Source organism: Petromyzon marinus, chromosome 24, assembly GCF_048934315.1.
Source record: "Petromyzon marinus isolate PM22_M1 ecotype Great Lakes invasive population chromosome 24, UKy_Petmar_22M1.pri1.0, whole genome shotgun sequence".
In the NCBI taxonomy this organism is placed as follows: Eukaryota; Metazoa; Chordata; class Hyperoartia; order Petromyzontiformes; family Petromyzontidae; genus Petromyzon; species Petromyzon marinus.
This window is the reverse complement of record NC_133690.1, coordinates 18339386-18366051: the sequence shown is the minus strand read 5'-3', so window position 1 is coordinate 18366051 and position 26666 is coordinate 18339386. Positions and strand designations below refer to the sequence as shown.

The following is a 26666-nucleotide window of genomic DNA, read 5'->3' as shown; positions in this document are numbered from 1 at the left end:
TCTCTGTGTCTCTCTCTCTGTCTCTCTCTGTATCTCTCTGTGTCTCTCTCTGTCACTCTCTCTGTGTCTCTCTGAGTCTCTCCCTGTCACTCTCTGAGTCTCTCTCTGTCACTCTCTCTGTCTCTCTCTCTGTCACTCTCTCTGTGTCTCTCTCTGTGTCTCTCTCTGTGTCTCTCTCTGTCACTCTCTCTGTGTCTCTCTGAGTCTCTCTCTATCACTCTCTCTGTCTCTCTCTGAGTCTCTCTGAGTCTCTCTGAGTCTCTCTCTGAGTCTCTCTGTGTCACTCTCTCTGAGTCTCTCTCTGTCACTCTCTCTCGCGCTCCCTGACGCGGAGTGGGGGGAATGCTTTGCGTAACGAGACCCCCACAAATCGCCCATTGTTGCTCGCGCTGAAAGCTCTGGCCGGGCCGCAGAAACTGATACCTGGGGAACGCGCGCTGGAACACTGACGCCTGTGTGCATGTGTGTGTGCGTGCGTGAGTGTGCGAGTGTGTCTCAGGTACGCCTGTGTGTGTGTGTGAGTGTGTGAGTGGGTCTCAGGTACGCCTGTGTGTGTGAGAGTGAGGAGCGGTCGTGTAGCGGTTAGCGCGCTGCACTACCTACGAACCTGGCGACCCGAGTTTGATTCCTACTCACGGCCAACACCAGTGACGATTATCTGAACCGGTACTGGGCCTCCCCGAGGTCGACTCAGCCTGAAATGAGTACCTGGCGCGGTGTGTAAACATCGTCACTAGGGAGACAAAGGCGGCCGGGCGTGGTGTTGGCCACCCACCCCCTCGTGTGCCGTGCCGGTCTTTATAGGTGCTCGCTAACAACACTTGCCCCTACATTTTTGTTAAAGCTATACGGGGGATTTTTGTGTTTGATCTTTGTGTGAGAGTGGATCTCAGGTACACGTGTGTATGTGCGTGCGTGTTTGTGTGGGTGTATCAGCAGCACAGGGCTTAACGCACTGCGCTACGCACCCGGTACCTGAGTTCGATTCCTGTCCACGGCCAACATCAGTGACGAATTATCTGAACCAGTCCTGGGCCTAGGTTGACTAAAATGAGTACCTAGTGCGATGTGCAAAAACATCAGCACTGGGGAGACAAAGGTGGTCGGGCGTGGTGCTGGCCACCACCCCCCCCCCCCTCCTTGTGTGCCGTGTCGGCCTTTGGAGGTTTTCACTGGTGGCACTTGCCCAAAAAGTGTGTTCAGGCTATACGGAGGATCTTTGTCTTTGTGTAGGCCATACGAAGAGAGGGGAGGGGAGCGGCCGGGAAGTTTGGTCAGCGACACCACGAACACAACGCTCACCACCACCACCCACACCACCAGCACGGTGAGAGCACAACACCACTTCCACCATCATCACCACCACCACCGCCATCACCTTCCCCGCCATCACCACCACCACCACACGCCACCACACCACCGACATCACCACTACCGTCTACCATCAGCACCACCATCAAGATCACCACCACGATCACATTATCATCACAATCATCAACATCATCACCACCGCCATCACCTGTATTGCCTCGTCACTCGATTCGTCCTCACATTGAGATGAGAGTCACAAGACTTTTTCTCCACTCCCGCCCCCTTTCTTCTCCCAGATCTCCAAGAAGGCCCAGCCCTTTGGGAAGGGCTCCGCCGTGATAGCGAGAAACCCCAAGGCTGCTGTGGTGAAGTATGGGTGGCTCTTCAAGCAGGTGAGTGGCACCCTCCCGCACTCCCCGTCTCTCGTGGGCCGTGTGGGCCACTGGGAGCGTCGGCACTGTGGTGCAGCGGTTAGCGCACCGCGCTTCTCAAACCCCGGTGATCCAAGTCTGAATCCCGCTCATGATCAACATCGCTGATGGATGTTCAAACCGGAACTGGACCCCCCTTCGTTAGGTCGACTTAGCCTTAAATGAGTACCTGGTGCATTGTGGGAACATCAGCACCGGGGAGACACAAAGGCGACCGGGCGTGGTGCTGGCCACCCATTCACTTCTTGTGCCGTGCTGTCCTTCACAGGTGCTGCTGCTCGCTAACAGCACTTGCCCCGAAAAGTCTGTTAAGGCTACACGGGGGATCTTTGCTTTGTCTTGCAGGACAGCGCCGGCATGAAGTTGTGGAAGAGGCGATGGTTCGTGCTATCTGACCTTTGCCTCTTCTACTACAAAGGTAGCAAGTGCCAGCCACCGCACAATCCCCCACTGTCCCATGGCCCACTAACGCCCTCTTCATCGTCCGCTATCGCTCTCCTCATCGCCCTCCTAGTCCCTCACTATTGCCCTCCTTGTTGCTCGCTGGCGCCCTCCTTGTCGCCCGCTGACCCGTTTGATGATAATGTGCACGACATGCAGTTCTCCACTCTTCCAGTATCTTTAGATCGTCTTCCCATGCCACGACCTCTGTATCTCAGTGGCGACACTGGGAGGGAGGGAGTTTGACGATGAGTGACCAGGCCCTGCTATATTCACGTGCTCATGGAAACGATGCAACTCTCACCTCCTCATCCCTCCCCCTCTTCTTTTTTCCTGCACCTCCTCCTCCTTTTGTCTCCTCCCCCCCCCCCATCCACTCTTCCTCCTCCTCTCCCCATGCTCTCCCCACGCACAGACAGCAAAGAGGAGCAGCTCCAGGGCAGCATTCTCCTGCCCAGCTACGAGATCTCCCCCGTGGAGCTCCCGGACAACGTGACGAGGAAGTATGCCTTCAAGGTGAGCCATCCTCGGGCTCGGTGCGGGGGGCAGGGTGGGGGAGCCCCCCGTTCCGCTTAGAGACGCCCCCCCCCCACCTCTGCTCACAAAGTCAAAGATCCCTCGTGTAGCCTTAATAGACTGTTGGGGCAAGTGCTGTGAGCGAGTGGCACCAATGAAAGCCGGCACGGCACACGAAGGGGAGGGTGGCCAACACCACGCCCGGCCGCCTTTGTCTTCCCAGTGGCGATGTTTACACATCGCATCAGGTACTCCTTTGAGGAAGCCCAGGACCAGTTCAGATAATCGTCATTGGCGTTGGTGGCTGTGAGCGGGAATAGAACTCTGGTGGCTAACCTCTGCACCACTACTCCCCATGCAGGCACAAGGTTACATTCTAGACATGTTACACAGTACACACACACACACGCGCACACGCTCATGCACACGTCGGCACACACACACGCACACACGCTCATGCACACGAATGCACCGCACATAGCCTTTGTTTTCTCTTGATTCAAATTGTTCTACCATCGGTGGGCGATTTGTTTGTCATGAGCGTGCGTGTGTGCGTATGTATGTACGAGTGCATGTATGTGTGAGCGCGTGTGTATGAGCACGTATGTATGTCCGTGAGTGTGTATGTGCGAGCACGTGTGTGTGTATGTGTGTGTGTATCAGCGCGTGTGTGTGTGTGTATGAGCATGTGTGTATGTACATGTGGAGTGGGTTCAACTGAGTCGCAGATGCACTTGTTGGAGGCAACACATTTATTATAACCAACACACGGGGTACTACCCCTTAACACATTAACAACCTATGGTGGTGGACCACCAGGCTAACTACTCTAACTACACTGGAGTTAACTACGACGGACCGGACCCCAGCCTGGGTCCCGGTCCACGTGTTGGTGACTCTTGTAGGACGTAGATTCTTCAGGATGAACAACAGCAGCCGATCCCGCTCGGGGACCCTGCTTATATCCTCCGTGGCGGGGCTGGTTCCGCCCTTAGCTACGACCACCTTCTAGAACCCTCTAGCCGGTTCTCGTCCCTGTCACGTGACCGCCCCCCCCCCCCCCCCACCTGGGGCTCCTGTGTAGACTTTACCGGTCACGTGTCCTCCAGGGTCAACCAGAGTGCCACGGCCCTTGGTAACCCCATTCCCATGGCCGGCACTCTCACACCCTATCCTGTAGGGGTCGGCACTGCACGCAGAGCCACGTGGTGCCACTCAGCACTGTCGGTCAGCGCTCACCATGCCCTTCTAGGGCCGGTACTGCACCCACATCCACGTGGTGCCCGCGATGTCGCCACACCGCACGCCGTGCCTCTCTAGAGCCGGCATTACACAGTGACATCCGCGATGGCAATACACATGTGTACGTGTGTGTGCATATATGTGCGCGTGTGCATGTATGCGTGTGTGTGCGCGTGTGTTCCTCGGGCGGTCCTGCACTCCTTTGCCGAGCCGTCGACCCCGGCTGTCTGTGGCTGTGTGAGTGCCGCCACGGAGTCTCCGTGGGGCCATAGGTAACGCCCGGGCTGCAGATGCAACCCCCATCACCATCGTCATCCCCCCATCCTCCCATCCGCACGTCCATCGCCGTCGCTACGTCACACTCGCCGATGGTGGCGGCCGTTCCGCCAGTCACGCGAAGTCCGCATCCTTCCGGCTTATCCTCCGTTTACATTGCCAGTATGGCACTGTTGACTTGCCAACAAAGTGGTGCTAATTTTATCGACCCAAGAGGAAGGAAGGATGATGGGCTGAGTCGACCCCCCCCCCCCCCTCGCATCCTAGCGGCACTAATCGGGCACTGGAGGGAGAACATTTTCTTGGCCCAGGAGGGAAACAGCAGCCCCACGCGTCAGCGTTGGTGGTGACGGGAGTGGCCCGGGCGGGCGTGTTCGCGTGCGCCTGCCCGCTCGAGGTCAGTGGGTCCTCTGACCCCCGACGCCTTCCCCGTTTTAAAACAAAACCATCGCGAGTGTGACGAAGCAACCTCGCTGCAAGGAAATGCCCCTCGCGAATCAATCGACGGCCATTCAAACACGAGCGCGCCCCGTGGCAAAAAATCATCGATGTATCGACCGCGGCGCTTCCGGTGCTTGGGCCTGGTGGTTTCTGCTTCACCCCACGCTTGGGAGTTGCCGTGCTTGCGCACACGCGTGTGGTTCCGCGCCTGCGTGTTGCCACGTTACGTTTGCACACGCGTGTGCGTTGGGTGATTTCCGTTGGGTGCCGTGATTGCATGCGCTTGGTTCGTGTGGGGAGCCGAGGGTTGTCGTGTTGGTGGTGGGGAACCTGGGTGGTGGTAGCTGGTGGTGGTGGTGCGGTGGGACAGTGGGTGTCCACGTGATGTCTCTGATCGTCGCTCAACGTTGTTGTTATTGGAGAGGTTGAGGAGGCTACAAGCTCCAGGCGGGTTTCCTAGTCTCACTCTGTGTATCGGATTGGCCACGGTATTGCCTTCCACGATGTGACGGTCACCACGATAGTTGTGTGGTTGGAGGTCACAATTAGTATTGTGTTGGTGCTGTGCTGCTGCTACCGCTGCTGATGATGATGCTGAATCCACTGCCATCGCATCTCAGTGACACAACCAGTGAGTCCGCCTGAGACAAAACCCAGGGCTGGACACTGTAGCCTCCTCCGCCCGGGGATCGTGCACGACGAGGGCCGAGGTCGCGATCGCTCCGCTCGCGCTCGCAATGATGACGATTGATGGCAATGATAATGATGATGATGATAACAGCAGCAGCGACACAGGGATGAGAATCACTCATGCCGTTAGGGGTAGCCATTGCCTGCTGCCGTCCGGGGTTGGTGGATCACTCCGAGATGGGAGGCCGTGCGACACACGAACTTCTTCACACCCGACGGCCGATGATGCCGACAGCGGGCAGTACAGCAAGTATCCCCGTCGGTGCGCGTGGTGCCGGGGCTTCTCCGGGCTCCCCGGTTTCCTGATACGTGCAGAGACGCTCACGGGAGAGGATTTGGCCAAACGACTTTAGAGTGTTTCCACTTTCATTTGGCGGAGGGATATTCATTCGTACGATAAACCCGCCCGTGGACTTTCACTCGCACAACGTGGTACTAAATGTTATCCAACTCTCTTGGGAGTTGGCTGCCAAGTGGAAGTGAAACTCACATACGCTGGCCGTGACACCACTGGCCCGGCTACAGAGCCGCTGCTGCTGCTATCATTGCTACGACTCTGATTATAACCGGGGATATTAATATAATCCGGCAAGCCACGTCAAGTATACTTCCCGATGCGACTTCGGCTACTGATTATAGTCACGTGCCACCTACGCTAATCTACACAGCGACCCTACAAACATGAATCCCTGATTATAACAAAAGTAATGAATTATTTTAACAAAAAAATTGTTCATGAGAATTACGCTTTGGCCGTGTGCGTGGGAATGACGTCTCCACGTGTGACGCCGTTAATCTCCCCCCCCCCCCCCCCCCCCCCCAGATGAGCCCCACGGGCCAGCGTGCCTACTACTACAGCCGCGACTTTGTGATGCACTATCAGGCGCAGCAGACGGGCAGGCGGACGTACTTCCTGGCGGCGGAGAGCCAGAGGGATGCCGACGACTGGATGGCGGCGCTGGGGCACACCGCGCTGTCTCAGCCACGCCGGTGAGAGACACTGGTCGTCGTGCCTCGCGAGACGGTGTGACGATGACGACGGTGATGATGATTATGACGACGGGGATGATGATGATGATGACGACGATGATGATGATGACAACAACGACGACGACGATGACGATGGTGACAGTGATGAGAATGATGATGACGATGACGCGAATATAGTTTGTTGCACAAACCCGACGCAGCCCGAGTGGGAGCGATCATTCCGACTCAACTGAGCATCGAGGCACCGGTGCTCATCTCCTGTTCACAGCCCCGTAGAGCCACATTCCTATGCCGGGGATGTGTATATCCATAGGACAACCCCATCGTTGAGTTCCCCACACAATGGCAGTCGTTTTATGGACCCTGGAGGGATGGATGGATGATGGGCCGAGTCAACCCCCCAACTCACCCACCACCCGACGTTACCCACAGCACCCCGACCCACTGCCACAAAGACAAAGATCCCCCCGGTAGCCTTGAACAAGTACCGTGAGCGCCGCCGCACCCGTGAAGGGTATGTGCACACACCACCAAGGCCCACACCATCACCACCCACGCCACCGCCGCCAACACCACCCACGCCGTCCCCAACCGCCGGCACCACGGCGAGCATGTCGCGACGCACGCCGCTCCACCCACGCAGGAACGGCCAGGGCGGCCCCAACCACCACGCGGAGCGCCTTCGCCACGAGGAGCCGGCGCGCAACGGGAGGGGGGACCACCACGGGCTGGGGGGCGCGAGCGGGGGGGGCGCGGGCCGGGGGGAGGGCCCGCGCAGCCCCCGCAGGGCGCCGCGCTCCAACGGGGGTGGGGGGGCCCCCGCGGCGGGGCCGGGGGCCGGGGGCGGTGGGGGGGGCCGCAGGGAGCCGCGGCTCTCGGACAGCGACGGCGGCGGTGGCGGTGGCGGCGATGCCAGGGTGATGGTGGCGCAGGTGAGAGCAGGCGGGAGAGCGTGCGGGAGAGCGGGTGGGTGAGTGAGCAAGCGAGCGAGTGAGCGAGAGAGCGTGCGGGTGAGCGGGCAAGCGAGCGAGCGGGCGAACGAGCGTGTGGGCGAGAGGGTGAGCGTGCGGGTGAGCGGGCGAGCGAGCGAGCGTGCGGGTGAATGGGCGAGCGTGCGAGCGTGCGGGCGAGAGGGTGAGCGTGCGGTTGATCGGGCGAGCGAGCGTGCAGGTGAGCGGGCGAGAGAGCAGTTGGGATCGGCGGCCAACGAGCAGCCCCTGTTCCAAGTCTAGGCTCAAGGCCTTTCTCGTCCCCTCTGGCTCGGACTCTCACAGTAGCCTGAGTTGGCAGTAGCAACAATTGCCGAAGCTTTACAGTCTTATATATATATTATGAAGGTGTTGTTGGCCAATGAATTAATGTTTACAGGTAGGAGGGAACTGGAGTACCCAGAGAAATCTATCTCATACAGATTCAACAGCTGTTGATTAATCCAATTTGCTGTACTGCCTTCTCCTGGTAAGGCAGGGTACGGCACCCCCTGTCAGAGGACGATCAGAGTGGTTGTGGCAATAGATAATGGATTCGAGTTCTGGACACGTTTCTTGATCGAGTGAGGTTATCATTGTGAGGGCTTGGGGGAACATGAACGATGGTGACGATGGGAGGAGGGGAGCGGTGCAGGGGAAGAAGCAGAAAGCGGAGTGAGGAGTCCAGCAGGGTGGTGAGTGGGTGGGTGAGGGGGTGAGTGGGTGAGTGAAGGGGTGGGTGGGTGTTGAGTGTATTTTTATGATCTGATTAGCCAACCGTGCTAATTGCACCTCCGATGAGCACGGTTGGCTACGTTCGGTGCAAAACAAGTTCAACATCCATCTGCAGTGTGGTGGTGGATGAGACGATGCAGAATCAGTAAAGTTTAGTGAACGATGACCAGGGCGGTTGTAGCAAGAGAAGAGCGGAAAGGAAATGACTGCCCGTCAGTGAGCGGGTGGCTGAACCAGCGAGCGCTCGTCATCCTGATGGCCTGCCTCTGAATCCTATCAAGTACCCGTAGGTGTGTGCTTGTACGGCCGGTGCCTGCGTGTACTTGCGTGGTTATTCCTGCGTGTGTGCCTGTGTGGATGCGTGCGCGTGCGTCCGCATGCAGCCCCGCCACGGCGAGGGTCCCAGGGCCCACGTTTGGCCCGAGGTCTCCGGCACGGTGGCCCGGGGTCCCTACCCCTCCGAGGGGGCCCACCCCCCCCGTGGCCCCGACCCCAGGCAGCCCCACCAGCCCGTCATCGTGTCGCGTCCGTCACGGAGCAACCACAGCCAGGGCTCCAACCCGGCCCGGCAGAGGTAGGGTCGACGACGAGGCTTGAGGGCTCAGAGTTCAGAGGACGCGGCCGCCCGGCTGCGCGGGTGACTCCTCACCGTCGGCGAATCTCTCGCTCGTTTGCAGATGTTCGCAGTTCGAATCCAGCGGCCGCCCTGGTTCTAAGCGCGGGGGGTGCTACACGCCCGTCTCCTCCATTCGCAGCGGACGTTACAGATCCCGTGGTGCCATTCGCAAGGGACAAACCGTCAACGCCACCACGGAAGTTGGCGGCCGGATCTTCTCCGTTCTATCCTGACCGCCCCCTCTCCCGCCCCCCCCCCCCCACAGCGGCCCCCAAACCCAGACGATGCCGAGGCTGCGCCGGGAGGTGAGGCCGGACGTGACCGACCAGGCCCGACCATCCCAGCCGACGCTCCCGTCGCGCCTGGCAGCCGGCCCCGGCGCCGCCGCCCCGGCCTCGACGGCCCCGGCCTACAGCACCCGCACGCTGCCGGTGCGGGGGGCCGTGGGGGGCGCCCCCGCGGCGGCGGGCGGGAGGGGGCAGCGGCACGGAGCCAACGTGGCCGCCCGGCCGGGCGACTACAAGTACGCCCAGGTCAGAGGCCGCCCGCGCACGCCGCACAGATGGATTCGTTTACCGGGTGCGACGCGGCCGTTGCATTTCGTTTGCGGTGATGATGACTGCTGTCCACCCGACACCCATCACCGTCATCGTCGCTACCATCATCACCTTCATAATAAACGCCATCATCACCACCGCCATCATCACCACCGTCACCATTGTGGGGGCGACAAGCGTGACGCGAGGGACGAGCTGCACAACTTGGTGACGTCGCGGCTGTGCGAAATTCACGAAGCTAATCGACCAAATCACAGGCCGTGTTCTTAGAACGGTGTCCGTTCGATGTTCACTCGGCTCTCCTCTTTATTCATTGAGAATCTGGAGCCCCCCACCGCCCCCCCCCCCCCAAAAGCTCCTTGGGGCCCTACGCCCTGCTTGGTTTGCTCACAGCCAGCATCGCCACCGCACCCCAGACTCGACCGTCTTGACCTCTCGACCCCTCGCTCTTCCCGCACCTCTGACCCCACGGTGGCTGCCGCCCTGCCGACCCGCCGACCCCCCCCGGCGCAGGACCGCGTCCTCCTGCGCAGCATGAACGACGAGGACAAGCGCTCGAGCAAGGAGGGAACCGTCTGGCGCCTCTACGAGTGGCAGCAGCGCCAGCTCTTCCGCCAGGGCGTCGCGCCCCCCTCTCGCTCGCCCACGGAGGCGCCCACGTCCCCCGGCGTCGACCGGGGCGCCGGGCCCTTTGCGGGAGCCGCCGCGAGGTCGTCGCGCGGCGTCACGTCCCCGCACGCCCCCGTGGGGAGGGTGGCGGTGGCCGCCGGCCGTTACAGCCAGGACGACGCCGGCCCGGCGAGGAGGGCGCCCGCCGGGGCGGCCTACAAGGTTCGACGCTGCTCTCGCTCGCACGCGACGGCGCCGGCGGCACAAGCGGCGGTGTCCGGAAGCTCGACGCTCAATGCGGAGGTCCTGCTGCTGCTGCTGCTGCTGCCTGCAGGACCTCCGCAGAGAGTTGGTGTCGTGTCGCTGTTCCTCCTCGTCTGTTGAAGGAGCGCAGACCGCATTGAGTTTACTGTGCGGGTCGACGATTTGAGTTGGATGGCCACAGTCGCACTGCCACGGCTTGCAGTAGCATAACGAGCCTGGTGGCCAATGCTATGAGTTGGGGCCTCCTTGACAACCACCATGAGATTTGTTTTTAAAATGATCGTTGTCCCCACCTGACCGATTGCCGCACCCCCTGAGCCACTGACGGCTCGTCTTTAATGTTTACGAGTCTCTGTGGGTCTCTGTGTGTCTCTGTGGGTCTCTGTGTGTCTCTGTGTGTCTCTGTGGGTCTCTGTGTGTCTCTTTGTGTCTCTGTGTGTCTCTGTGCGTCTCGTTGGGTTTACTCTATGGGGTCCGTCGTTTTCGTTGCACGGGCCCAATCGCAGCACTGCGGCTTGTGTCTTTAATTTTCACTTCCAAGGGGGAGGGACAGTGTGTGAGGGGAGATTAGAGGGTGTGGAGAGAACGGGAGAGAGAGAGTCTGATTATAATTCTGTTGGATTGAAGCCAGACATGAAAACAGGATTGTCTGGAAACCTAGACAGATGTGGACAGATTTAAGTAGATGAGAGGTTGCTGTTTCATTGCATTTTCATTCCCCGTTGCGGTGAATGTCGTACCTCAGCAGAGTCGGCACACACCGCTTGATTCACATCTGATGATCTTCTAGCTCCCACGATTCACAGGTCCTAGCGTGAGCTTTGGAACATCAAGCGAAACTGATGCCTCGCAGTGTGGGGGAGCGCTGGTGTAGTGGTTAGCACGCTGCGCTCAGGGCCAATGCCAGCAGAGATAATCTGAACCCTTCCTAATGTTGCAACATCGCTAGCCTTCATAGGTGCTCGCGAACAGCACTTGCCCAAAAATACTGTTAAGGCTATATGGGGGATCTTTGTCTTTGTGATCGTGTGCGGCCATCGCAGGGTCCAGAGAGCCAGGACCGTCGCTCCCTCCCGGGTGCCTACAGCTCCCTCCCCCACTCAGTCACCACCTACTCGCTCTCCAGCAAACCGGTACGCACACGCACGCACGCGCACACGCACACACGCACACACAACACATAAAACAAAGATCCCCCGTATAGACTTAACAGACTGTAGGGGCAAGTGCTGTTAGCGAGCACCTATGAAGGCCGGTAACGGTACACAAGGGGGTGGGTGGCCAGCACCACGCCCGACCGCCTTTGTCTCCCTAGTGGCGATGTTTACTACACACCGCACCAGGTACTCATTTGAGGCTGAGTCGACCTAGGGGAGGCCCGGGACCGGTTCAGATAATCGTCACTGGTGTTTGCCGTGAGCGGGAATCGAACCCGGGTGGACAGGTTCATAGTACAGCGCGCTAACCGCTACACTATCGCTCCCCACGCACACACACACACACACGCACACACACACACGCACACACACACACGCACACACACACACGCACACACGCACACGCACACACGCACACACACACACGCACACACACACACGCACACACACACGCACACACACACACGCACGCACACAATGCGAGAGCGTCCGCGCTGCTGCACGTGACCTGCGAGGCTCCGCGAGGCTCCGTGAGTCGCCGTGAGGCTTCGCGAGCCGTACCGATTCCCGGTCCACGAGGGTTGGCCGGTTGTGCTCATGGCTGCATTTGTGTCGGCATCGCCACCGCCTCACAGATGTCCGCGGTGCCCTCCTCGCCCACCGGGGTCCACCTTCCGGACGACAAGGAGATCGAGGTGAGGGCAGCCGCGTGGCCGGTTAAAGGCGGCGTTCATCAACAGCAATCGCCACCGTTCAACACCATCATCATCATCTTCATCGCCATGATCATCATCGTCATCATCGTCATGATGATGATGACGATCATCGCCATTAGCATTATCGCCGTCATCAACGCCGTCATCAACGCCATGATCATCATCATCTTTGTCGTCGTCATCGTCATTATTGTCATCATTGTACTTATTCCTACAGCTGCTCAATTGAGGTTATGCACAGGAGGAATCGTCGCCCCCTGCTAGCAGGACTCGCACCCGCTTGCTGGAAAGGCGCCGGGTCTCCTTGTGCCACACAGGGACAGCTGCCACCGGGGGTGCCCTTGGAGAACGTGTCGAGACAAGATGCGATGCAACGAGATTCTAATGTCTGAGGCATTTGAGCAAGCGCCGTTAAAATGCAAAACATATGTTTTTGCATTATTGTTCCTAGTCAGCATGGAATGGGTGGATGAGTAATTGTAATTGTTGTTGAGTTGAAATAATTACTCTAAATCTGGGCCGGTGTCCAAATATCTTGCTTTACCGCCACCTCCTGGCCAGATTGCATGCAACCCAGCAGCAGGCGTGAGCCTCGTGGATTTCCACGCGGTCCACCAACCCTCGCCTCCGAAACAACCACAAAATATACGCACCACAGACGCGCACCACCACCGCCAACATTACCACCGCCGACATTACCACTACCAACATCACCACCACTACCACCGCCAACATCACCACCACTACCGCCAACATCACCACCACCACCGCCAACATCACCACCAGCACCGCGGCAGGGGCTACCTCACGTTAGTCCCTGGTTGACCCCCTGGTGACCCCAAATGACCCTTCTCCCCCGCGACCTCTGGTAACGCCGTGCCTTCGACAGCTGCGGCTGGCGCGTCTGTGCGAGGAGGACCAGTCACTGCGCTCACTCACCGCTCAACTCCAGCAGCTGCAGGATGACAAGGTGAGCGCCGCTCACCGCACCGCCGCCCGGCCACTCGGCGCCGCCGCCACAAGGCGACCGGCGTCAGCGTAGGGAACGTGGGGGGGGGGGGGGGGGCCCCAGGCACACGTTCCCGTCTCAACGCAACCCTCGTTGCCCATCAAAACTGCCACTGTTGCAGCGAAGAGTGCATGCTATAAGCAAGTTTCGTGGGTTCGACTCCTGACCTGGGTGCATTTTTGCGTGGAGTTTGTATGTTCTCCCGATGGTCTGCAAGCTGTGAGTGTGTGTGAGTGAGAATATATGTGAGAGTGTGTGAGTGAGTGCGTGGAGTTTGTATATTCTCTCCCTATGTTTGGCACGGCTCTCCTCTGGGTTCTCCGCATTCCTCCCATAGCTACGAAACAAGCGACCTCCCAATGTCACCGGTATTGTCCAGAACGTCCCAGTGCTGAAAATCCACCTGCAGATCACTCCATGTGGGATTTCACAGCAGCAGCAGCAGCAACAACAACATTGCCCTCCTCGCCTGTGAACACCTGGCAGGATCCTTTTTAAAAAGAGTCTTGAGACTCGGCGAGGTTTCCCTGGGTAAAACGAGCAGAACAACAGTAAATAAATAAAATTAACGGAACAAAGGATTGCGCTCGGTCCTAGCTTTGCAAAGAAACACGGTCGCATTGAGAGTAGATTTGGTTTCAGGCCAAATTGATGAATGCAAGACCACATTGAGCAGCGGTTACAGTGAGCAGTATATTATTATAAATACACACACGTGTGTAATATAATTCATACGTTTTCACACACACACACACGCACACGCGCGTATATTGAATAAATTCCGAGCTGTCGTGCGGGACGACAAATGAGTGAAAGCCCCGGCAAAATATCCATTGCGTCGTCGCGAAAGCAATTTGAGAAATAAAACAAACACCGAATCACAGTCCACGGATTGTTTCGGCCGCGGTTGTTTTCCAACCGCTCCACATCGTCGACATTTTTTGCTGCAAGGGGCCGTTTTGCTTTGTTAGCCAAACGGTGGTGTGGGGGGGGGGTGGGTGGGTCTGCATTTCCTGTAAGGCCCAACTAGAGGAATGCACAGCCCCTTGGTCGATACACTGCCGGATGGAGGCCTCCCGCACGAACGCGGCGTCGGCTACGGAGGGAGGTCGTTCCACCCGACGGGCCACACCGACATTGCCCAAACAGCCCAACGTGGGCCCCTCGTGAAAGGGGAGTCTCTGGGCTCAGCTTGGCTTTCCCGGGTAAACAAATCAATCGTCAGCCCGACGCTCGGAAGTCGAGAGCGACCCTCGCGCGAGCAACCGGTTGCACGTTGCGGAGATGCCGGGGGCAATTCGGTTGCGCGTAAAGCGAGCGTGCCTCCGTGCGCCGTGGCAGGCGCGGCTGGAGGAGGCGCTGGAGACCACGCACCGGCAGATGCAGGAGTTCCGGGGCCAGCCGGCCCACCAGCAGAAGATCCTCTACCAGCAGAGGCTGCTGCAGGAGGACCTGGTGCAGCTGCTGGCACAGATCTCGCTTTCCAACTCGGTACGGGCACACAACAACAACAACAACCGCCATTCGCCACTAAGTGGCGGTGACGTCACCACGACGCTTGTGCCAGGCCATGTGCACCTTGAGGCACACGCACCCTCAAGCACCCGCACGCACGCTCACGCACGCTCACGCACCTTCACGCACCACGACCACCGTCACCACCACCACCACCACTGTGAGCACGCCGCGACCGTGCCCTGACCTCGCCGTGACCCCCCCAGGAGTGGGAGCGCGTCATGCAGGAGCGCCGCGGCCTCGAGAGGGAGGCGCGGGGCCTGCAGGATGCCGCCTCGGCCCAGCTTGCCCGGCTGGGGCCCGCGGCGGGAGCGCCCGCGGCCGCCCGCCTGCAGAAGCAGCTGTGGCGCATGGAGGACGTCCTGCGTGGGCTGCAGTACGTGGGCAGCGCGGGGCAGCGAGGTGAGCACGGGGAAGGTGGCGGGAGGTGGGGGGGGCAGCCTAGTGGGGCCGTGGGGGAACGGCGCGGGGCTGGCTGCCGCAACGAGGGCAGCCATTTGGAGGCCGGGGTGGCCGCGTGGGGCGGCCGTACGGGGGCCAGGAGGAGTCGTTGCTGTACAGGAAGGGCAGCCACCGCATCACGCTGCACACCAGAATTGTTGAGCCGCGCGCGATCTGTGGTGTGCGGGGGAAATCGTTCGCACCGCACAACGCCGCACGGCACAGCGTCGCACAGCACGACGGCTAGCAACACCACCCAGCGGCAGGGAGAGAGAAGGGGGGGGCCTTGGTGGGAGGGAGCGATGGAGCCACGCTGGATCTTGCGAGGCTGGGGGTGTTGAGGACATCCTGGGAGTTTAAGGGAAAGGTCGCTGATTCCGTCTGCGTGTTTCCGCCGCCGCACAGATGGGTCGACCCGTGACGGAGCCCCCCAGCCCCGCGGGGGGGCGGCCGTGGACCGAGGGTACGAGCCCCCCCCGCCGCCTCGCAACTACGAGGTACGGCGCGACACGCACGCCGGGGACGGCCTGGCCGACCGGGTTCACTCATTCTCAGCCTTAGTCTGGCTCGGTGAGCCTCGGTGATTAACACTGAACCCTGTGGGGGCTTTTACGTGAGTTTATAGAGGTGAGGATGTAGGCAGGTGAGTGTGTTGACAGGTGAGTGTGTTGACAGGTGAGTGTGTTGACAGGTGAGTGTGTTGACAGGTGAGTGTGTTGACAGGTGAGTGTGTTGACAGGTGAGTGTGTTGACAGGTGAGTGTGTTGACAGGTGAGTGTGTTGACAGGTGAGTGTGTTGACAGGTGCGTGAAGGCCGGTGAGAGTGTAGAGGTGAATGAGCTCCCGTACCCCCCTCCCCCCCCCCCCTCCGTCTCAGCGCTACCTGGAGGAGGAGGAGGAGCGCGCCCCCCCACGGCCCCCCCTCCCCCGCGCCTACTCCCCCGACGACGCTGCTGCCATGGGGGAGCAGCCTCCATCACCGTCGGCCGAGGGGGGGCGCCCCCCCGACGTGCCGCCCCTCCCCAGGGAGACGCAGGCGCTGCGCCACACTTCGGTGCGCGAGCTCAAGCGGCAGTCGGGCGAGCGGCGGAGAGACCGGGAGCACGGCGGACTCACCAACGGGGACTACCAGTACCACGTGAGGGGCCCCCACCGTCCCTCCCCCACTCTGTGTGCTGTTGAGGCCAGTCACGACGATGATGATGGTGACATTGACGATGATGACGACGATGATGACGACGATGATGACGACGACGATGATGACGGTGACGATGTTTGATCCAAGTCTCCGCTCCGTGCTCTCTCCACCCCAGAGTGAGCCCGAGCTCTCCATCGGAACCAGCAGCGATCCCTCGTCCTCCCTCTACAGATCGACACTCCCAGGTATCCTCCATCCTCCCCTCCCTCCCTCGCTCGTAGCAGCAACAACGGTCTCCTGGACATGGTGTGCCGGGAACAGAAATATGTTTTGGGTCGTCGCAGACTCTGAAGGAACCCGGCTGAAGATGAATCCTCGACCGTCAGAGATAGAGAGAGAGAGAGATGGCGACGACTTTGAAGCCTCCGTCTAGCAGTGAAGAGATCATGGCTGAACGATGACGGTTGTTGGTGTGCTTGCAGGCCAATCGCAGATGCTCTCCGTCTCCTCCTTCGTGACGCTTCGACGAAGCCAGACGGAGGCTAACGTCTCGTCACAGGTACGGGGTCGTGCCCAGGGCCGTGAACCGGTAAACCCGTAACTTGTAACCCGTAACCGGTTACCCATCACCGATAATCCCAAAAACCGGTAACCCATAACCAGCAACACCGTAACTGCTAACTCCATAACCGGTAGCCAGTGTTCAGTTTCAGGAGAAATTTTTGCTCCACGCAGCAGTGTTAATGGGTTCACCACACACAGATACAAAGACCCCACGTATAGCTTTTAACAGGCTGTTGGGGCTGTTAGCGAGCACCTATTAAAGCCAACACGGCACACAAGGAGGTTGTGTGGTCAGCAACCACGCTCGGCCGTCTTGTCTCCCCAGTGCTCATGTTGTTTACACACCGCACCGGTGAGGCGTTTGAGGCTGGTTTTACCTGGACTGGCACTGAGAGGCCCAGTGCCAGTCCAGGTAATAATAATCATCACCGATGTTTGTGCTGTGAGCGGGAGTCCGACTCGGGTCGCCGGGTTTGTGGTGCGGTGAGTCAACCGCTGCACCACCGCTCGCCACGCACACAAGCACCAACACACACGCACCAACACAAAGACAAATATCCCCCGTATAGCCTGAACAGACTGTAGGGGCAAGTGCTGTTAACTAGCACCTATGAAGGCCGGAACGATACACGAGGGGGTGGGTGGCCAGCACCACGCCCCACCGCCTTTGTCCCCCCAGTGGCGATGTTTACACACCGCACCAGGTACTCATTTCAGGCTGAGTCGACCTAGGGGAGGCCCAGTACTGGTTCAGATAATCGTCACTGGTGTTGGTCGTGAGAGGGAATCGAACCCGGGTCGCCGGGTTCATAGCGCAGCGCCATAACCGCTACACTACCGCACCAACACACACAGTCACACACACACACACACGCTCATGCACGTGTTCCCCCCCTGCTCGTGTCCGCCCAGCGGGACCGACCCCGCAGCGCCCTAGAGCGTCTGTATTCCGGCGGCGGTGGCGGTGGCCGCATGAGTGCTGAGGAGCAGCTGGCGCGGATGAAGCGGAACCAGCGAACCCTACAGCGGCAGCGCAAGCGCTCGCTCAGCTCGGCGTCGGACAAGCGCGGCGGTGGCACTGCCGCTGCAACCGCAGCTGGCGGCGGTGGCACGCTGGCGAACAGCAGGGCTGCCGCCGGTGGCACGGCCACGCTCCCTGCACGCCCGCACTCCGCCTCGTTCGCATACGTACGTTGGTGATGACGCGCGCTCGCTCGGGGCACGCGTTGTTGGAGTGTTGGTGGGGAGAGAGAGAGTGGTGGGAGTGATGGGGAGAGATTATTGGGAGTGTTGCAGAGAGAGTGGTGGGAGTGATAGAGAGAGATTATTGGGAGTGTTACAGAGAGAGTGGTGGGAGTGATGGTGAGAGATTATTGGGAGTGTTGCAGAGAGAGTGGTGGGAGTGATGGAGAGAGATTATTGGGAGTGTTGCAGAGAGAATGGTGGGAGTGATGGAGAGAGATTATTGGGAGTGTTGGAGAGAGAGTGTTTCAGAGAGAGTGGTGGGCGTGATGGAGAGAGATTATTGGGAGTGTAGGAGAGAGAGTGGTGGGAGTGATGGGGAGAGAGAGTCGAGGGGAGGGGGGGGTTAGGGTCACGGTGCCTTCACATCACTGTAGAACTCCCGTCTGGGATCTATAATCATAACCACTATTAATGATTCATTATTAATAATTATTATTAATTATTATTATTAATGACTATTGTGATTGGTGTCACTGCCGCTGGAGAGATGATTACCGCCGTGTTGTGATCTCGGTTCACTCATTGTCTCCGCGCCAGCTCTTGAGTGCGCGCGATCGTGACCTTTGCACTGCGGCACAGGGGGGGAGGTCGCCTGAGCTGCTGGGAAAACGGCGTAGAGGGACTCGGAGAGAGAGAGACGGCCGATACAGACAGACGGAGAGAGACGGAGAGAGATGATAAAGACAGACGGACGATACAGACAGACAGACCAAAAGATGTAGCATGTAATGAAGAGCAGAGTTTGAGGAAGAGAGATGGATAAGTGGAGGGGAGAGCGTGGGTGATATGGAGATAGGCAGGAGTCAAGGTGATAATAATAATAATGATGTTGGCTAAGTGTCACAGTGGTCGTTGTGTTGGTCTCATGGAGGTGAGAATCGTTGAACTGAGACGAAGGCAGAGGCCTGGGAATGTTTGCGAGCGACGTGTCAGAGAGAGGGAGGGAGTCAGGTTCGTGATAGATGGTGGAGAGAGAGAGGGATTTAAGAGAGCGGTTCATGAGACATAGTGGAGATGTAAGAGATTGAAGCTTGCAGGGAGAGTGAGCTCAGGAGACGTTGTGAGAGCTTCAAATCAAATGGTTTGGGTGGCGAGCCCCCTCGATGCCGTGCCGCGCCGTGCCGCCACCGCACGTCGGGTCACGTGGTTTCTAACTCGGGCGTTCACCCCACCACTTTTTTTTGTTTCACGCTGCCTGGCGGCGGTTTAACATGTCACCGGGCGTGGTGGTGGTCGTGGTGGTGGTGAAGGATTGTTAGGTTAGCGCCATTCGGCCCTCGTGGTGTCGTCGCGCGATAGTCCTTCAAGGGCCACCACTATCTCACAGACAGGTCAAGTCGTGATTTGAAGCTTTCGTGACTGCAGGGATCCATACTTTTTGGTTCTTTCGGTAAAGTCACGTAGGTAGATAATAAAATAAATCACGACGTTTCGGGCGCAACACAGGCGTCCGTCATCAGGTGGGAAAGCATGGTCTGCTGCTTGCTTTCCCTCCTGATGATGGACGCTTGTGTTGCGCCCGAAACGTCGTGATTTATTTTATTTAATACCTACGTGACTTTACTGAAATAATCAAAGAGTATAGGTAAAGTCGTGTTCGCAGTAGGGGGTGGGGGTTGGGGGGAAGGGGGGGGGGGGCGGGGGTTGGGGGGGGGCAGTTTTATCTAATTAAATAATTTGCATGTCGGACTCCGAGCGGAGGGGTGGGAGTTCTTGGGTGACCGTGCCGCGTGGAGGAGGGCAGCCAACAAAACCGGTTGCCCGAGCTCTGCGGTCCTATATTTTAACGGTTGCCCAACTCGATCCACGTGAACTGGGGGTGACCGGGGGGTAGCCCAGTGGGTAGACCGGCAGATAGACCAGTGGGTAGACCGGTGGGTAGACTGGCGGGTAGACCAGCAGGTAGATTGGCGAGTAGACCAGTGGGTAGACCAGTGGGTAGACCAGTGGGTAGACCAGTGGGTAGACCAGTGGGTAGACTGGCGGGTAGACTGGTGGGTAGGCCAGCAGGTAGATTGTCGGGTAGACTGGTCAGTAGACCAGTGTTTAGACCAACCAGTGTTTAGACCAACCAGTGTTTAGACCAGTGGGTAGACCGGTGCGTAGACCCGTGGGTAGATGCGCTACCGCTCGGTTCACTGCCCACCATGGGCTGCCGTCCATCCCATGCGGCCACGCTTGGGGTTTGGGAATCGGAGTCGATGCTCTGGTGTTTGCACTGGTGACCGCTAACCCTTCCCGTAACACACCACCTCTGCTTTCCCACGATCCACTCTGCCGTGCGTCCATCTGTCTGTCCGTGTGTGTGGTCTCCGTCCTGCCCTAACCTGCAGTCGCTGCAAATCGTTTCCACCGCGATTTGACAAATCATTTAGTGGCAACGCTGTGTCGGTAGTGGTGCGCTCGCAAAAACTAACACCAAAATAACACTCAACACGTTCGTCAATAACGCGCTGTGAATATGGGCCATTGCCCGAAACGTCGGTTGTCGTGCCGTTCGCTTCGAAGGCCACGCACGGCGTTATTGACGAGCGAGTTCCACATCGATCGGACTAACGCCGGCGTAGAGGACGCAGCTGCCCTACTAACTCCACTGGCGCTGTGGCCACGGCTCTCGCGGTTCCCATGATTTCGCCTCTCTCAGCGGTTGCCGACATTAACCCCACGAGCCTCTCAACAATAACAACGGAAGCGCCGCAGCTCCGTGGGCCCACGCGGCCACCGCCGTTGTCCAAGCCGAGTGGCCTTTGGCGTGCGGCCTCCAAATCCGGCGGGGCCACAACCCGGTAACGTGTGATCGGTCGGACTCCCGCGGGGGACCGGGACCGTAGCCGCCGGGGCCTCCGGCGCGTCTGAGCCGTGCACCGCCCCTTCTCCCGCTCCGGTCGCGTAGCCGCTCCGGTCGCGTAGCCGCTCCGGAGTGTAACTGCGGCCTCAAACCCCCCCATCCCCCCCCCCCATGCGCCGCGCGCTCCCCGTGCCTTGGCCTCCGATTGTATTTGTCGTCACCGTCGTCGCCGTCGTCGCCACCGCCGTGTGATGCCCTCGTTGCTTTTCCTCGCTTGCGCTTCCCGGCGCCGGTTTAAAAGCGTTCGTGCGTCTTCGTCGTCGTCCGTCGTGACGGGGGTGGTGCGCGTGGCGGTTCCGTAACTTCTCGTCGATATTTTCCGATACGGACTGAACTCCGGGCGGAACGTCGCGTCGCCGTCCGGCACGCCGACCCCGGCGGTAGTCGGACCGATCCACCGAACCGGAGATCCACGCCGGGGCGACGGTCCCCTCCGCCTGGCCGGGTACGGTGGGGCGAGAGCGCCAGCCACCACCAGCGGCCCAGGCGTGGGCACGGGGTCTGCCGCCCGCTTCTCCGCGGTGGTTAGAGCAAGCGGGGGGGGGGGGGGGGGGTGAGAGCAACGCGCTGAATTGGCGATCACGCACGCATGTGCCTCCAACTAATGACCCAGGCCCCTCGACCGCCCTGCCCTGGTGCTGGCCTTCTCTCTACTTCTCGACTACCTTCATCTTCCTGCCCTCCCGCAACTCCCCCTTCTCCTCTCTCCATGCCCTCTGGCCTCGTCTCCCCCGTCCCCTCCGCACCTGTCCGCCATCCAGGCTCGTCCACAGCTGTACCCCTGTTTGTAAGCGGTAACTCTCACTGCGGTTTAAAGCGTCGAACCAAGGCTCGCGATTGGAGCGCGCGTCTGGGCGGGCGAGGCCACGCCCCTCGCTGCCCCTCGCTCCCCCTCGCTCCCCTCCGGTCACTGCCCTGGCAGCCGCAGGATCAACCAGGGCCGGCACTCGGCTCCAACCGCAAACTTCTGCGACGGGCGGCATATTCGCTTGTCCCAGGCCCCGCGGCTTTATGTGGATTTCATTGACCATACTTCACCACGCTGGTCGGTGCGGCTGGTTTGTGACGACCGGGGGCGCACAGCTGTGGACTGTAGCGTCCTCTGCTGGCAACTTATCCCCACTGAGTCCAACCCCACCCCCCTCCGTCTCACCCCCTTTTCACCCCCCTCTGGCAGCCAGGGCAGGGAGAGGAGGTGAGGGGTGACCTCATTATGCAACCTAATTAGGCGACCTAATAATGTTGCCTAATTATGCGACCTAACGAGGGGTCCTGAGATAGCCGGCCGCTCATTTCCTGCCCTCCCTCCCTCCCCTCCCGCTCGCTCCCTCCCCTCCCGCTCGCTCCCTCCCCCGCTCAGCCTGAACGCGTCGTCGGGCATGCTGATGATCAAAATAAAAGCGAGGAGGACGGTTCGTCTGCCTGCGCTCCGCTGCTGCCTCCTGTTTGTTTTCTTTTGTTTTATTTCTTTTGTTTTATTTCTTTTGTTTTATTTCTTTTGTTTTATTTCTTTTGTTTTGGCGATGGTCTGTGACCCGTCGTGCTCATTCCTTCTTTGGCACCGCGACGCTTTTGACGCCTCCCGTGTTGTGAGAATCTGACGCGAGTGACGCGGCCGCCTTCCGTGTCTCCGTTGTTTTTTGTTCCTGCATGTGGAGCCTCCGATCCCCCGGGGTCCTCCGATCCAGGATCCGGACCTCCGGTCCTTCCCGCGTCTTCCTCCGCGCCGCCGCCCCGGCCTGGCGCCGCGCCCTCCTGCTCCGTTCCGTCCGAGTCCGCTCGCGTGTTTTATTAATCGGGGGTCGGACGACGCGGCGTTTGTTGTCGTTGGATCGCTTCTTAGGTTCGTTCCGCGTAATGATCTGGCCCAACGATTTTGCTCTTGTGTCGTGGAACCCTCCACCACCAGTCACCACCAGCGCCACCCGAAGCGGCCCAACGGATTTAGTAGCGGGCGACGCCCCCTGGATCGATCGTCACAGCGAGGTTTATCAGTCCCTGAGGTACCGCGACGTTTCGTCCTGCGGTGGATTTATAAATGGAGGGCTTCGACGCACTCATTATCTCTTAATGTATGTTGGTTTGTTTATCTATTCATCGATGATTAATCATCGCGATTACACTCAGGAAACGCTCACGACACTACGCATCAATCGATAGACGTCATTGTTTATCGATTCGCCTGCAGCCACTACCATTTGCCCCAATGCGACACGGGATCGCATCACCCCTGTTTAATAATCAACTCGCAGTGTCAACTTCTCGACTCGGCATTTGCATTCATCCTCTTCGTCCCAAACCACCCAGCCCCCCCCTCCTCCTCTGTCCTACTACCCCAACAAGTGGTGCATGCACAGGTGGTTGTGCGGTTGTTATGCGGTCACAGTGCCACACACGTGAGTCTGACGGTTCGATTCTCGGTGCCCGCCATGGGGACGGGGGGGGGGCATTCCCCGCCGCATTGGCGTCACCTTGCGGAGAGAGATGCAAGCTTATCCACGATGCCGTGCGGGTCAGGCAAGCAGAGGTCATGTGACCTGAAAAGTCGGGACCCGGGGTTGGTTGAGCAAGCCGTCCCAGATAAGTAGCACACGCATGCACGCACTCGCACGCACACACACGCACACACGCACACACACGCACACGCACGCACACGCACGCACACGCACACACGCACACACACGCACACGCACGCACACGCACGCACACACGCACACGCACGCACACGCACGCACACACGCACACGCACGCACACGCACGCACACACGCACACGCACACGCGCGCACGCACACACACGCACACGCACACGCGCGCACGCACACACACGCACACGCACACACGCACACGCGTTCCCGAAATCCATCTGTGCGTCGCTCTATCGGAAGATTGGCACTTGCAGTGCTCGCGGTGCTCTGCTGCTGGATGAGTGGCTCCCCACGCCGCGTGGGCTGTCGGGGGTTATTTGACCATACTTCACCACGCCGGTCAGTACCTATCACGGGCTTGTGATTGTTTGTTGCGGGGGGGTTGGAGGGGCGGGGTGAGGTGGTTGCCACGGGCCCTGGCGTGAGCCATGACACGGTGGGGCCCTCGCCAAATTCCCCCCCGCGCCCCCTTCCTTGGTAGCCCGGGGGCTGGGCCCCTCCGGCCCGCTAGGCGCCCCGGTGCAGTTGCACCGCCTGCGTGCTCAACAGCTCCACCACCGGTTCCCCCCCTCCCCCCTCGCAGCAGCACTGGGACCCCGAGGAGTCGGAGCTTCGCCCGTCGGGGGGGTCGGCGGTCAGCTGGGGGTGGGACGGTGGTGCCCCCCCCCGGTCCTCCTCCTCCTCGGCCCCCCCCGCCCCCGCAGTCCCCCCAGCAGCCCCCCCCAGAGCGGAGAGTAGCTCGACCTTGGCGAGCTCGGCGCCGCGGGGTCGCGACGGGATCACGGAGATCGACGTGGAGCCGGACAGCTACGAGGTCGACCTCTTCAAGGAGGTGAGCTCCACCGTGAGCTCTCGGCCCTCGCTCGCGATCGTTTCTGACCACCCTCCGGTGCCGTGCCACGGCCTTTGACCTTAATTAGTAATGAATCTTAATTAAATACATTTGGTGTCGGCGCTGTGGCCTATGGAGAGACTCGCCCCCCTTTCCATGGGAATGTGGAATTTCACCGCTGGCTCTGCAGGACCCTAACCAGGACATGGAACCGCAGCGGGAGATCAATGCTGAGCGGGAGATCACTTTGTTGAAACACGTTCATAATGTTGGTGTCGTTTACGATGGCCGTGCGTGATTGGTCAACCGGCCAGCGCCTCCGCGCGGGTACCGTGCCCACGACCGCTCGCACGCCACAAGCGGTGGGGGGAGGAAGGGCGGCGCTGACCCAGCTCGTGTGACGGGGGGGGGTCCAGAGTTGGTGTCCGTGATGATGAGCACGTGGATCACGCCCGCGACACGACGCCCCACCCCCCTCCCGGGACGCTCAGACCACTGACCCCCCCGAGCCCCCGCCGGGTCACGGAGGCTACCGCTCCCCCTCTTATCTCCAGCCGGCTGACCCACCGACCCCTCTGGCCACCGCGGCGGTTGCGTAATGGCTTCCCACGATAGACGCGGTGGCGCTGTTTCTAACAGCTGCGTTCACGCACCACTCGTCCGTGTGGGCTTCGCTCAACGGCAGCTCGAACCGCTCGGCCCATATGATCTGTAGACTCGCGTAGGATCCATAGTCTCACATAAGGATAATCGAGTAAGATATATCCCATGGACCCTATACTTATATAGGTATCTTTGTGATGGTGATTACCAGAATGGCAATGCTAATATAATAACGATGGAGATGATGTATAGGTGACAATAGTGTTGGTAATATGATAATGATGAGGTTGATGCTGTTGATGATAACGACAATGATGGTACTGGTGATGTCTCCCTCTCTGTCTGCTCTCTCCCCTCTCTCCTCTCCCAGCTGGGCCGGCCAGACAAGGTGGTGATCCCGGAACGTTACATGGAGATGGAGCCGGAGGAGGCCCTGGGCCCGGAGGAGATGGAGGCACGGAGACGCACGGTCGCCAAGATCCAAAACCTGCTGGCTCGCTCGAGGTGTCACGCTCACTCACACACACTCGCTCGCTTGCTCACACTCGCACACACTCGCACACACTCACACTTGCACACACTCACGCTCGCTCGCAGCCGCTCACTAACACTCGCTCATACTCGCACGCGTGTGCGTGTTCCTGCGCGTGTGTTCCTGCGTGTGCGTGTGTTCCCGTGCGTCCCCACGTGTGCGACGCAGCGGGCACGCGGTGCCGGTGGCGGTGGCGCCGGGCGGCGAAGCGGAGGGCCCCGGTGTGAGCGAGGACCAGGAGCGGATCATCAGCATGTCACACGCACTCGCGAGCGAGGCGTCACGTCGCAGCAAGGCCGTGGCCGGTACGCACACGCACACACGCACGCACACGTACATACACAGGCACGCACACACGCACGCGTACAGGCACACACGTTTACGCACGCACACACGTGTATACGCACGCACGAACACACGAACACATGCGTACACGCACACGCGTTTACACACGCACGCGCACACGTTCACACGCGTACATGCATACATGTACACATCCACGTACACATGCGCACACACACACAGGCACGCACACACACAGGCACGCACGCACACACAGGCACGCACGCACACACAGGCACGCACACATACACAGGCACGCACACATACACACGCATACACCGACATACACACACACACATACACACGCATACACCGACATACACACACACACATACACACGCATACACCGACATACACACACACACACATACACACGAACACATGCCTACACACGCTCAGTCCCGGACAACTTCCGCTGAAACGATGGTTTGAGCATGCCTACCTTCACTCTTGACCCCGCAAAGCCAAACATGACAACCTCATGTTTGCGGAACATTTGTGTTTGCGCTTTTAATGCATGCGCAGCTAACCAGCTGCTACCTGTGCTCTCTGTCCATCTCTCTCTCTCGCCCCATCTCCTGTGCTCTCTCTCCCCGTCTCGTACGCCAACCCTCCCGCGTGTGCCCCCCACGCTGCCCCCCCCCCCCGCCCCCCCCCGCCCGACGCGTTGGCTTTGCCGATCCGGCGATCGCCGCGGGGAAACGGCAGCCAAGAAGCGGTGCGCCTCGCTCAGCGAAGAGACGAGCGACGTGTTCGTGTGACGCGCCGAATGCGCGCACACGCACACACACACACACACGTGTCTTCCAGTAAGGGGCCGCGCTGCGTGCGTGTCTGTGTGTGTGTCTGTGTGTGTCTGTGTGTGTCGGTGTGTGCCTGTGTGTGTCTGTGTGTGTGTCTGTGTGTGTCTGTGTGTGTGTCTGTGTGTGTGTCTGTGTGTGTGTCTGTGTGTGTGTCTGTGTGTGTCTGTGTGTGCCTGTGTGTGTCTGTG

At 59.6% G+C, this 26666-nt stretch overlaps 1 protein-coding gene across 11 annotated transcripts in view; it reads left to right on the top strand.

The window, feature by feature from the left end:
- PLEKHA7 (pleckstrin homology domain containing A7) overlaps positions 1-26666 on the top strand; it is a 90987-nt gene that overhangs the window by 60110 nt on the left and 4211 nt on the right. For 6 of the 11 annotated variants that reach the window (XM_076069488.1, XM_076069496.1, XM_076069495.1 and 3 more), the window contains 22 exons: positions 1234-1327; positions 1608-1703; positions 2088-2160; positions 2599-2699; positions 6172-6338; positions 6982-7270; positions 8425-8615; positions 8923-9190; positions 9728-10045; positions 11131-11220; positions 11880-11939; positions 12850-12930; positions 14311-14460; positions 14691-14886; positions 15331-15422; positions 15803-16063; positions 16239-16308; positions 16546-16622; positions 17540-17815; positions 23950-24198; positions 25172-25305; positions 25502-25638. In XM_076069488.1, coding sequence (XP_075925603.1) covers positions 1234-1327; positions 1608-1703; positions 2088-2160; positions 2599-2699; positions 6172-6338; positions 6982-7270; positions 8425-8615; positions 8923-9190; positions 9728-10045; positions 11131-11220; positions 11880-11939; positions 12850-12930; positions 14311-14460; positions 14691-14886; positions 15331-15422; positions 15803-16063; positions 16239-16308; positions 16546-16622; positions 17540-17815; positions 23950-24198; positions 25172-25305; positions 25502-25638 — 3470 coding nt within the window. The other 5 variants (XM_076069490.1, XM_076069491.1, XM_076069489.1 and 2 more) reach the window with 5 other exon arrangements.